Here is a 14,019-nt window from a genome sequence, read left to right on the forward strand (position 1 = left end):
ATAAGAATGAATACTTATCAGAAATGTTGCACGAGCTTGTGTTGTTGTCGGCAGCGGTCACAATGTGGGTCATGTTTGTATTTGTTTACTATTTGTAAAAAATCTCTATTTTTGTCACGTTGTTGAGTAAATTAAAATATTAAAAATTGTACTTTTAAATGTATTTGTTAATTTTAAGTAGTTAATACATGGTTTCATGAGTGTCGAGTCATTTCTCTTCTACTGAGAGATTTGTGTGTGTGCCAATGTTTTTTTTTTAAATGTATCATGCCTCGTAATTTAAAATTAAATTTATCTTTGTTTTAATACCATGCGCTGTTACTCAGCTGCAGTTCTATTGTTACGCGTTCAAGTCCCATCGTGAAGAGTTCGGTTGATTGTACACCAGTTCCGTAGATGAAATAATTCCCTATCCCCACTCGCAAAGGGACTCAAAAACAAAAACCGACAAATCTAGCTTGTCCAATAAAAGGAAGGAAATTGATAATAGGACCCCTGCTAATTATCCTACTGTAAAGCTATGATTCTCAACCTGATTGCCCCTTTGTGGGTCCAGAAAGGGGCTATCGCCCGTTCCTAAATTTCAATAATATGGGCAAAATTTTTCTGTCCTGTAAATAAAAGTATCTAATTTGCCTTCACGTTTAATTGCTTTTTCAACTTATCACCCTGTATTCGCCTGCCTCCTCTATATTTGCATCTGAAGATGTCCGCCTCAGCTTCATTCGCTGCAGAATATACCTGCTTCTGCTTCATTCGCAGCTGAAGTTATCTGCCTCTGCTCATTTGCAGATGAAGACGCCTGCCTCCGCTCCATTCTCAGCTGAAGATGTCTGCCTCTGCTTCATTCGCAGCTGAAGACTCTAAAAAAAAACCTTTTTTTTTACCTATCATACTTTTTACTTTTATATTTTTTCTTTCCCCTTTCTTTTTCTAACCGGTGGCTGGGTTATGAAAAGGTTACCAGATTTATCGCTGATTCGTCAAATAGGGATAATCCAAATTTAATGCCAAAAGCTTGTACGTGAAGTGATTAAGTAAGCAAAATGATATATCGATACCATTGAGAGGGCTAATAGGGTAGTGGTATCAACCGTGATTTCAGAATATGCATGACCAACCTCAATTTGGTGAAATATGTTACTCACTCAATACCATTCTAAGAAGCAGTTGTTTAGCCTATATAATAAAAGACAAACAGAAAAATAATCTTAGTCATGTAGTCTAAGCGATTTTGAGCTATTTTCAAACAAGAAACATCATGAAATGATGACTGTCAGATTTTATACAGCCGTAGCTGTTGCCAATAAGCTTTCGTATCAATATATTGGAATCCCTCATTTTGTGCGATGTTTAAAAGTTAATTTTTTGGAAATTTCAACTCATAAAATTTCATCTGTTCGATTTTGGTCATTAAAATGAGCTTCCAAATTAGAAATATTACATAACTAAAATGACAAAATCTGGTGGATTTGTTGATGTAGATGTAAACTTTTTTTATAAGGCAAATATGGAAGAAATGCTCAAATCCATCTCACTAATGAGCATCTTTTGGTAAACATAGACAATGCCATTCGAAGTTTAATCATAGAAAACAATGCTAATGAATCTAGAATTGTCATACTTGTGAGAATATTCAGAATTTTCTAACTTTATTTCTGAAGTTTTTATAAATAGATTTATAGTCAGCTGAATCTTGACTGCTGTGATTAAAAAAAGTTATCAGTCTCTTATGTCAGGCTCTTTGGGGAAAAAACAACTGCACTCACCATAATGCAGAATATGCCAAAATCTGTGACGCATGTTGCAGAATAATCTGGAAGAATTTTAAGAAAAATGTAGAAAACACTATTATAGGAAGTTTTACTGGAGGGCTCATTTTGGAACAATGCAGAACATTCTGCTGTGGGACACACACACTAGAATCAATAGACCTATGCAGTAGTGGAGGGAGAAGTGAACTTTTTTATTAGATCTATTCATATAGCTTATATTAATGAGATTTATAAGGTTGGTTAATTGATTCATTCAAAAAAACCTATTTTGGGTTTAGAAATTGGGTTGAATAATTTATTTTGTATCCTTTTGAAGAAACCCCTATCTTACCTATGTTAAATTTACATTTAACTCACTTTATGTGATTTCGTTTTATGTGACTATTTTGTGGAACCAGTTAATCACGTAAAGTGAGGGACACTTTTATTGCTACACTATTGCCAAATCGTGAGTGATACCACTTTTCTGGCAGTGTTTTGATTATTGGACATATATTTTTATACATCTAGGTTTTTATGAAAGAACTTACTTTCATAATTTAATTTTTTTTTTCTATTTCTTTAGGCACCTGTACATCCAAGAATCAAAATTATGATATAATATACTAAGAATGGTTCTTAGAATTTTGGCATTCATAGCAAAGCGCCAAGGACAACATGTATGTTACCGGCCTAATTTTCATTCTGCTTGTAGACAGGTATTGTTAAAATTCATATTCTCAAAGTTTTCCCAATATTAGTGAAAAAGTTTTACGTCATATTTATTGTATGATATTTTTTTTATATACAGTTTAACTCTGTTATTGTTATAGCACCCTTCAATTAGCACCAACCTTTCCGCTTGAGATATTTTCTGTGCACAAATCTTCCTTACATAAGAATCACAACCTTGTTGATAGTGATTACAGTGATCCAATATAACACCAAACTCAGTGCCAAAACTTCACAAAATGTATTGTAGTGTTATATAAATTGGTGACTATTGAATAGTGTATTTTTTAGTGAATAGTGACTTTTTTTTCTATGTGAATGTTTTGTGATTCATTGCTTAATTTGAGCCAGTGTGATGAAAGATGTATAGTTGCTCATCATATGTATAACAGTTTTTGTGTGTGTATTTTTCAATCAGACCTGCAACTAGGGGGGAGCAGGCTGGTCTAGTGCCCCGACGCTGAACCAGAGGGAGTGTCGAATTCACACTTTAACTGCTGTTTCTACATCACATGAGGCACAAAATGTGTGCTTTGTGACGGCTGACGAAGTAGTGCCTAAGTGGCATGGGGGTAAGATGCTTGTCTACCACCGTGAAAGTTACTGTCATGGTCCCAGGTTCAAACCTGAGGGAGGATATAGAGAAGATATTTTCCCTAATGAGCTTGAGGTGACCACTGATACGCAGCGCCTTCATTTCCAACCTATCTCATTAATGGAAGTAAATTGCCATAAAGCCAGAGTTGGTGTTTGGTGAAGTGACTGACAAAGTGTCTAGTTGCAGCCCTGGTTTCGATCTTCCTTCACCTCCGATTTTTGGTCAGAACATAACTGAATTTGTTATGAATGTGGCTTGTATGATGACAGCAACTACTAAACTACATATGCATCTCGTAAACATTTTTTCAGGTGATTTTGATAGTGCCACAGGCTAGGAAGTGGTTGGCCACTTCTGGTGCGAATCAGGGTTTGACAAATCCTAAGTGCCATTTTGCCATGGTGACCAAACAGTTAGTATTGGCGCATAAAATTTTCTATGTGTGATCTTAAAATTATAGTCTTAGGCCAACACAAAAGTGAATGTGTTCCTGTAAATTTCCGGGAAAAAAATATATTTTGGAACATTTTTCTTGGAGGAAAAATATGCTAGTCTTGTGAGAATTTGGTCTGCATCTGATTTTTTCTCTTTGATTTAGGGAGCCCTAGTGTAGACGGTACTAGACTTTTCAACCAATGCATATTTGATTATCTAGAAATTTCAGTTTTTTGACATAGGCACGTCCCAATTATGTTGGTAAAAAAGGTTTTGCAATAATTAAATTTCATTATTGGGTGATCTGCTTGCTCATTTAAATATGTCTGTTCAACAAAATTTGATGATACAAGTTAGTGACAGAGGAAGTTATTATTGCATTTATTAATTGTCCCTTTTATTTAATTTTTTATAGTACACAAAACAACCTAAGAAATCCAGAAAGCCCAAAGCAAGCATTTTAGCATCAGCTGCAGTATCTGTATCACCTTTGCAAGAACAGATCCAACCAAAGCTCCACATCACTGAACCATTTCCAAAAGTTACTATCTCCACTTCTACAGAAAATGAAAAAAGGAAAAGTAGGATTTGCATGCATGACTCAGGAAGTTTTATTCCTCAAGAAGTTGATAAGACAATCATCAGTCAAGCGGATCAACAGTTTCCTTTGAAAGAGGAACATGAACCAGATGAAGGGAAAGAAACACCACCATGGCAGGATAAAAACATTTCAGATTCTGGGCAGAGCATCACTGATGTCCCAGAGCATCAAAAAGTCACTATTTTGAACTCTGTAAAACCAAATGACTTGGACTGGCATAAGCAGTTTGTTGATTTCAACTCTATTCTCAAAAACTACATGAAACTATCAAAAATTAGATTGACAGGTAAGAAAGTTTAGAGTTTTGTATTCATATTCATTCTGAAATTAAGAAAAATGTTTCATTCATTCATTCATTTGTTTGTTGATGCTTTTAATGTAGCTATAAAAGATGCTCATAGACAATTCATGTACAGTAAAACGAAGCTAATCCGAACTACAGTAGAGACTAGCGAGAGACCACCACTAAGACTAGACCAGGCATCTTCAACCCTTTGCTCGCAAGCATCACTGTGCTTCCTGAAGCACACAGAATGCTTGATGCTTGTGAGCACTTGAGCAAAATCCCAATTAAACACCTTATGCAAATTGCATTCAAGGATTTAAATCGTGTGTCAAACTTGGTGAAGGTTGCTTTTTTTTTATGATGGGTACAGGCGGTGCTCGTGACTAGAAAAATGTTGAAGTCTTCTGGTCTAGACTATCCGGCCTAATGACTCAAAAGCTGGATTAGGACGGACTTAAAATGTTCGCTTTTTACCTTCACCCATACCATCAAAAACACCTTTTTTATACCAAAACCCGTTCATATTTTCTGGCCTCTGAGTATGGGCGAGTACTTTATAAATGTTAGTTATGTACTGAACTGTTGTGTTATGTTTTAAAAATTTATTGCAAAATTGATAGTCCAAGAGTAAAAATATTAGACACATTTTAGGTTTTATGGTAAAGTCTTTGTCTATCTTGATTGCAGGAAACATAAAATCATGTACACTATACAGTATGAACACATACCATATGCTTTTTAAATGAACAAAATATTAGCTTAAAACGTAAGTTTAATTCTTACAAAAATTATTTAAACTTATTTCACTCTTCATTGAAAAATAATAATACAAATATCAAAGGTAGGCCTAAAATGAAAGTCAAAACTCACAGTTTTTAGTTTTATAAAAGTCCTTGATGTAGACGACAAATGGCTTCTCCCTTTTAGCCCTCTTTGGCAACATGATGTCCCTCCACTTATGCTCTAACCTGCGCAAAAAGCTGTCCGGTTTTAAGGTGTGGCTAACAATATGTGGGCCATTTTAATGGTTGATTTTGCATAGCCATACATTCAAAACTGGTTTCTGTGCAGTTTGGAATCACAGAATATTATTATGTATTAATTTTTAACTACGCTGGAGAGTGAGAAAGTCTACTGTAGTTGGGAACTCTTTCGATTACCAAAACATTTATAATTCTAAGTTTCATGATTTTTTTGTCAAATATTTCATTCATAGCGGATATCTCTCCATGTTAGGTAAGAATTACAGACATAATTTAGTTAAGCAATGATAGAGAGACGTATGTGTATATATTTCATTCTTCAAAACACAGGATGACTCAAAATTTGCTGAATTTTTTATATAATTCCTTCCCATGTTAAAAGACATTAACAAGTCCAAAAACATTACTTAGAGCAGTTTTTCTTGAGCAAAAATCATAGTTGACTCCTAAGAAAATTGACTGCCATCTAAAGATTTTTTTATTTGTCAAGTCCTGCCTATAAAAATACACACACTGTGAAATTCCAATGTAACAATATTTTGCTGACCAAGAAAAAGTACTGTATTGTTTAGAGGGATTTTACACTTGTTGACCATCTCTTTTAAATTGGCATTGTTAGTTTGGCATACCAGAAAATTCATAAGTATTTATTCGCTGTAAAATATTGTAATTAAATTAGTTTATTAATAACATTGCTAACTGCATCCCATTTCTGCATACTTTACAGAAAATAGCGTAACTGACAATTTATTTACACTCCGGGAAAACAGGTGTTAAATACTGATTTTATGAGACACCGAGAGAGAACAAAATAAAGTTAAAAAATATATTGAAATTGATTTAAAAAAAGACAAAAAAATATCTTTAGTGGTCTCAAAATCTTTTTTAAAAATATTGTAGAGGGAGGGATTTATCAAGTATCGTTGCGGATAGGTTTCAAATTTGAAAGTTATAATCATTGTACAAGAAATTGAAACAAATTCCTTGAATGCTTTCTCACTTCTGTGCCTGTAAGGTTCAGGAGAAAAGAGTTGTTAGAAGGCCTGGGAGAAACAGAAGTTGGGAGAGAAAGAAAAGAGAACGAAAAAGGACATTAAAAAATGTGGAGTAGGGTGAAAGTTTGCACCGAAGAGACATGAGACAGTTTTGTTGGGGGATGCTGGATAATAAATGAAATAAAATTCTTCAATTTATTTAATTTTTTTTTAACTTTTTGTTTTTTCAAAGGTCTGGTTGTGATAACGACAGCTGCTGGTTATGGAATGGCATTTGCTCCCATGGATCCTACTATCTTCCTGTACACTTTGACAGGAACTGGACTTATGTCTGCTGCAGCAAATACAATCAATCAGGTAAAATTGTCATTTGATGCTGAAATTGCAATTATCAGATAGCATGTTTTGATGTTTTTGTTCGCGTTAGACAAAGTTTTCAAGTTTTTGTATGTACAAAGCAAATCATTGCTGTAGTTTAGTTTAAAAAAAAGGGATTTTTTTCTTAAGATTTTTGAGCTAATTTTAATATGCTTATATTGCTCAGCTATTACTATATTATCTTGCATTAGCCAGCCATGCCATAAAAATCAAGAGCCATCAGCTTTTTGAATGGTGGAGTATGGTTCGTTCCTGGTATGCCAGGGAAAAAACAAGGTTTTTAATGGGGATCACTGATACATTCAGAACACTGATATCAATCTAAATTTAATACTGATTAAACACTGAACAAATATGCAAATTGGAATAAATTTATGGTTTTTTCTGTAGAAAATGTGTTCTATCTGGGAATTTGATAACAATAATGGAGATTAAGTATTTATGCTTCTTTCTTAACCTAATTATCGTCAGCTTAATACAAAATACAGATACTGTTTTTCGAAAGGTTTTTTTTTCTCTGCATGTTCAGAGATTTGATTTATTTGTCCAATGAGCTGATTATTTTAGCCTTCAGTCAGTTTGTCTTTTTTGAAGCATTCTTTGGTGTTTTAAAAAAACTTATCTTTAAATTTTGGGTAGTATCTGGAACAAATTAAACAATTTTCTATAGAATGTGGGAAATCATGTTTCAGCTAACAAATGTGATTCCAGAAGAAATTATTTTCTTTAGCCAAAGTATCACGATATATGTAGATGGGTCGATATTTTGATGGGATTTATGAAAGATTTTTTTTCCTAGTTAAACTAGTGGAAAAGGGGAATGGCAATAAATGATAACTGGTTTCAAAATTATTTAATTCGCAATGTGTTATCATACCACCAATAACTCAATTTTTACCTATTTAAATATATTTATGCATTTTAGTTCCTGGAAGTACCATATGATTCGCAGATGTCCAGAACCAAAAATCGTGTGCTGGTTCGAGGATTACTGACGTAAGCTGTAACTTTGTTATATGTTAATTCTCAGAACTTTGCTTTTTTTGTCATCATAAAAATTTCTATATAATTTATAATATAAATTAATACAAGATATACAGAAGACTGGATGTTGTCAAGATATTTATTATTTGAGATGTTAATTTTTTAAGGAAGGGAAAAACTCATCTCTGCCTCTACCGGGAGTCGAACCCGGGTCCCTCGATTGCCGGACGAGTGCTCTGACCACTAAGCTACAGAGGAGATAGAGATTTTCCTTCGCTAGAGCGTATATATGCTGAACGGAACCGTGCAATGGACGGTGAAACCGATCAGCTAATAGCTCATGGACGACGAGCCACCAGATGGCTATATATATGACATGAATGTCGCTCTCCACTTGTTAATACAAGGTATACAGAAGACTGGATGTTGTGAAGATATTTATTATTTGAGATGTTAATTTTTTAAGGAAGGAAAAAACTCATCTCTGCCTCTACCGGGAGTCGAACCCGGGTCCCTCGATTGCCTTAACATTAATTACGATTTACATTCTGTTAATTAATAATGAGATATTACAATATAAAAGGTGAATCCTGAAAAGCTGATTATTTTAGCCTTAACAAGGAATTAACATTCTGTTGTTAATTAATAATTGCAAAATGTAAATACCTCATTAATTATGGAATTTTTTTCTTCTGATGTGTTCTTCCTTAACCAGTCAGCTGGCCAATCAATTTCTCCTTTTCTCTCCTGTTTTTAAAAGGTTGAAGCTAATAAAATATATTTTCCTGATTAAAATTTCTTATGAATACATTGAAACTGACTTCCTCATGTTCTTAACTGAGTTTTTAAATCCTCAATTAAAAAAACATTACTGTTATTGAAATAATTACTAATTAGTTCTCAAAAATTGAAATTATTAGATTAAAAATTAGTGTGATGACATATGCACTCGTAACCAGAAAAAAGAATGGTAACAATAAACAAAATCATTGTTATCTTAACTCGTGCTTCCATATTTTTATTTGATTTTTCCAGGCCAGTACATGCTGTAACTTTTGCAACATGTAGTGCAGGTCTTGGACTCTTACTTCTCGGTTTTGGAGTGAATGGACTAACAGCAGTCCTTGGAGCAACGAACTTGCTATTGTACACAGCTGTGTACACTCCCATGAAGAGATGCAGTATTTTGAATACCTGGATAGGATCTGTTGTTGGCGCTATTCCTCCACTTATGGGATGGGCTGCTTGTACAGGTTCTTTGAATGCAAGTAAGTTTATTCACAGATGTGCATGTGTGTTTTCAATATGAATTACTGAAATATGCCTTCCCCCCCCCCCATTGTACATGTAAGTATTCAATGCAGATAGTATTAAACGATGAAATAATTGGTGGTTGAATTGGAGAAAAAAGCATGGTGAATGTATGACATAAAAGTCTGAATGACAAGGACACAATTCCATGAATTCCACTCAGTTATTTTTCCCTATTCTCCATATTTCTTAATGAAATCCTGGATATTGGGTAGTTCAAAGCTTTTCATTCATATTGTTTCGTGAGTGCAAAAGCCTACTCAGAATCAACATTTGGAAGGGTCACACAGAATTCAGAGGATGTCGCAAGGAATGGCTGCCAGAAACATTTTGAGTTACTAACCGTTAAAAAACATTTCAAATTAACAGGAATTGATTAAAATAGCAAAAAAATGTTTTCTTTCAATATTTTTACAAAAATATTTTTAACTTTTGATTTTTTTGGCAGGATAGGGGGGAAGGGGGGCATTTGTTTCTGGTTGGGAGGCAGAATACACACACACACAAAAATTAACATTGTTAATCATAGAATATGTGGTTGGATAAGAGCAGCAAAGGCAATATAGGACATTTTCTTGTAGCATATAAAAAATGAGTTTTTTTAACCACAAACACTAATACCACCGAGCATGGGAAGATAAGTTTTAATAATATAGAATAATGTAGTATTTATTATTTACTTGAATTTTTCAAATGAACTACCGCCAACTAAAGTATATGCCAGGGTATGAAAAGTCATGATTATTTTTTTATTTGAATCAGATTTTTTTTTAATTTAAATTAACTGCCTGCTTATAAATAATCGCCCCCCCCCAACCTAAATCCCTGGTGACAACTCAGTATCACATACGGTACAGGTTCTGCAACACATTTCAAGATTATTGACTATTGACAAGTTATATTCAACTATTGACAAGATTGTTTCTTGTGCAACTGATACTTGCATTTAATATATGTTTTAAACTTGTGTGATGATGTTTAATAATTTACACATCTTTTATTCTTTTGCAGATTCAATGAGTTTTGGTAAAAAACGAGCAAACCGTTATATTTTTTACTTTTCGTATTTAAATTTTAAGTCCAACGCTATTTATGTTCGTACATCTATCATGATTATAAATAATAATAGGTTGATTATGGCATAAATTCCAAAGCTTTAAACAAAAACTATTTTTTTTTCCAGGGGAACCCTAGTGCCCCATTGTTGTGCACTGCAAATATTTAGTATATCCAAGTTTAGTTCCCTGTAGTTTCTGCATTTTTTTCCATGCACAACATCTGGAAATAATAGAACGGCTATCTTTCTGCACTGTATTTAGGGATTAGGTTCAAGTCTATATTTACACGATCTTCTGTGTTTCTTTTAATCAAAAACTTCATTTTAATAACATGCACACTATACTAGGTACTTTTACTTCAATATCATTGAAGTTAAGTAAAGGGGTAATGCAATTTAAATCAATGATTTGAAAAAAAAATCAAGTGATTTAAATTGTGATTTGAATCAGCGTAACCTGGTTCATGCTGCAAATCGTCTGCAGAGGGATTGCTGTACATGTTGGACGTTACTGGGTATGTTGTGCAATAAGGTTATCAGAAATTGCAGGGAGTTCTAATAGACTATACTCTGCAAATGCTTGTCGTTCCCCCTCCCCCCCAAAAAATGTGCAAGACACGTGTGGTTTTACTCTTGTGAGAATGTAAGTTCTACTGTCTTTCCTGTTTCAGTTGGTGTATTATTTTATTACAAAAGTTTTGTAGTTTGTGTAATCTACTGAATCATAACATTTTAGTAAAAAGTTTTGACTCTCCCTGTATGTGACCATTCAATGTGTATTGAATATGTACAGTAAAACCTCGTTAAGTTGTCACCCTGATACGTCGTCATTTTTCTTGGACCCTTCCAGTTCTCGTAGACCACAATGTTATTAAACCCTCATTTACTCATCGCTAATTTCAGTTAAGTCGTCACTATGAAAAAGTTTGAGAAAGAGGAACAGAGAGAGAATATTTTTATGGCTCCCAATAAAAAAAGAGCTTGTTAACAGCATTGCCATATGCTTAAAAGTCACCATAAAATCCTATATACCTAAACGGAATAGTTTAAGTAACAAAAGCTACGCTGGGTTAGTTCATTTGCCGACTAAAGTTTTTGGAACGTTGGGGGACTGTTCAAGCTAGATCTCATTTCTGCCTGGGCTCCATTGGAAAAAATGGACAAACCGAGAGACACCCAAGCTCAGTCACAAGGAACAGCATAAGCACTTCGCCTCATGCCCCCCCCTCCAGGGGAGGGGGGCCACAAGTAAAATTTATTGATACGTCAAAGATTACATAAAGTGCTACTGGTGAAGAATTAAATCACTAAAATTAAATTTGATGTGAAATATGTAAAATTAATGTGCGATAGAGAGTTTCTATTATGAAGAAAAGCTACCTATTCTAACAGTTGCTCTGTTAGTCTAAATTAAAAATTACTAGTATAAATCAAAGTGTACAGTACATTTTACCACAATAATTTATGTAATAAGAGATAAAAAAGATAAAAAATTGCTATTATTTTTTCTTTCGCAATCTATAAATTTTATTTAATATATTGTTATTTTGATTCATACTTTAATAAATGTCATATTACTTTAAATTTATACGATTTTCATAATATTGCACATTAAAACTGACTGAACTGTGCTTAAGTCGTCATAATTTTTCGATAACTTGAGGTGACGACTTATCGAGGTTTTACTGTATTTTTAACTAAATTAATCATATTTTAATAATCATCGCATTCATAAATATTCTTAAAATTTCCTATCATTTCTTTTCAGGTGGATTTCTCATCGGAGCTATTCTTTACTCGTGGCAGTTTCCTCATTTCAACGCTTTGTCATGGAATCTTCGTCCAGATTACTCAAGAGCTGGATATCGCATGATGTCGGTAATCAACCCTTCACTGTGCCAGAGAACTGCTTTGCGTCACAGTGTTGCCATTCTTGTGTTGTGTAGTTCTGCACCTCTAGTTGGTCTCACAACATGGACTTTTGCAGTTGACTCATTGCCTTTGAACTTGTATTTAGTTTATTCCGCTTATAATTTTTACAAGAACGCAGACAGTCAGAGTTCCAGGAAACTGTTTAGGTTGAGTTTGATACATTTACCTGTCCTGATGCTTCTTATGTTCATAGGAAAAAATTATTCTAGATGCAATGAAAAAGAAAAGGCACAAAAACTTCCTTCGTGATGTAGGAAATAATGAATTCGTAAAGTGGGAAACATTTTTATTTGTAAAATGCAGTGGATCCTTCTTAAGACATTTTCCTCATTTAAGAAGTCTTATATTGAAAATCCAGATTTTCTTTCCCATATAAAAACACCAATATGTTTTTATTATATGGTCCCCCTGACAATAATGTATTCAGTGGGATCCACTGTATTTGGGGGTAGTTGGTTCTGCAGATAGTGAAAAATCATTGTTGTGTGACTTAAGTTATTATGTGTAAGCTAAGAAATGCTGGAAAGTTAGAAGACATGTTTTCATCACATTGACGGCCCAGTTCACAAAGGCAACATTTCAAAATTCTATGTTTGTGAGATATCTGTAATTTTGAATATTGACTTTGCATGTAACTGAATGAATATCAACTCAGATTTAATTGCAGTAGGGTACAGTAAGGGGGCTTATAAGCAGAGTTTGGAGTTGTTGCTGTTTTGAAATAGGTATATATAGAGACATTTTCTACCTTTCTTATGGCTTGCATAACTCAAAAATGCAATTTTCGGAGTTGCCTTTTTGTATTGGGCCATCGGTATACAAGGCAATAAAGAAAAAATGTTATTAAAGCAAAGAAATAAGGCTAATTGTAATTAAGATATCAGTGACAATGAGTTGTTTATGCATCTTCTGAGTCTTTATGTATTTGATCAGATGATTTTTATGGGTGGAAATGATGCAAGAGTAAATTTTATTGACTTCTTACAAAAAATAATTATGGAAACTTCTGCCTTTCAAATTCATAAACAGCATATGCCGAGTGATCCTGAAGGTTCCATTATCTTACAAGCAATATTTGTCATTAAGTTTTACCATTTGCTCACTTGAGACTTTTTTTCCTGATAATGTATTCATATTGAATAATTATGATTTTTTTTTTCACTGATTGCATAAATCAACAATTGAAGTGAATTGAGAATTTCACGTGCTGAACATTTTCATATCCTCAGAAACCAGGATTAAAATTTCATTACACAAAAATATCTTTTGAAAAGGTTAACAATTGGGGGGCACAATTAACTTAACTATGCTAAAGCCGGTTTTCATGCACGAACAACTTCAATGCAATTTGGCCAGATTGTGCTTCAACAATGCACATCATTTTCCTGACCATACATTGGCCCTGTTGCAACATTTTTTTTGTCTTCAAAAACAAGAGTTCCTTTATCTTTGTAAAAATATATTTATTTAAAAATCTGTAATATATATATTGAGAATATTGTTTCAATATTTTCAGTTTTCTGTACCATATTGTGCTAAAATAAAAATTATAAGACAAGCTTTGTTAATCTGATAGTTATTAATTCTGACATTTATATTAATTCTTCAAAGTTTGTACAGCTATTTAAATATAAGTTTGAATATACACTTGAAATAATTTCATAAGGGTCCCCCCCCCACCCCCCAATATAATAGCGGAGACTTAAGAGGTCTGGGGACACATGATCATGATGTCAATGTATATATGGGTGATTCGTGACATTTGGAAGACATTGGTTCCAGTCCTACATCACCAATTAGTAAAAAAGATTACTCTATTCACCTTAGGTATTTTTTATTGGTTAAGAACTTAATCAAAATATTATAGCTATAAAATAATTCTACTATATTTGGTTTTTCCAAAGGCAGTAAAAACTCAGAAGTAAATATCATTTTCAAATACTTTGCTTGGAACTCGTATCTGTTCGCTCTAC

General features: G+C 33.5%; 1 protein-coding gene across 2 annotated transcripts; it reads left to right on the forward strand.

Annotated features, from left to right (window-relative positions):
* Positions 1 to 27: 27 nt before the first annotated feature.
* Cox10 (Cytochrome c oxidase assembly factor 10) lies at positions 28 to 13,604 on the forward strand. Of its 2 annotated transcripts, none has more exons than XM_089232439.1 (7): positions 28 to 73; positions 2,341 to 2,473; positions 3,935 to 4,406; positions 6,617 to 6,741; positions 7,688 to 7,758; positions 8,782 to 9,014; positions 11,883 to 13,604. In XM_089232439.1, the coding sequence occupies exons 2-7, from the start codon at positions 2,387 to 2,389 to the stop codon at positions 12,293 to 12,295; spliced, it is 1,401 nt and encodes a 466-aa protein (XP_089088565.1). In that variant the 5' UTR covers positions 28 to 73; positions 2,341 to 2,386; the 3' UTR covers positions 12,296 to 13,604. The 2 variants fall into 2 exon arrangements, with proteins under 2 accessions (XP_089088565.1, XP_089088564.1); XM_089232438.1 differs by having other exon boundaries at positions 30 to 64.
* The last annotated feature ends 415 nt before the right edge of the window (positions 13,605 to 14,019 follow it).

Source organism: Pholcus phalangioides, unplaced genomic scaffold (genome assembly GCF_987345545.1).
Source record: "Pholcus phalangioides strain wild (caught in Gottingen) unplaced genomic scaffold, Ppha-v1.0 ptg000001l_1, whole genome shotgun sequence".
NCBI lineage: Eukaryota > Metazoa > Arthropoda > Arachnida > Araneae > Pholcidae > Pholcus > Pholcus phalangioides.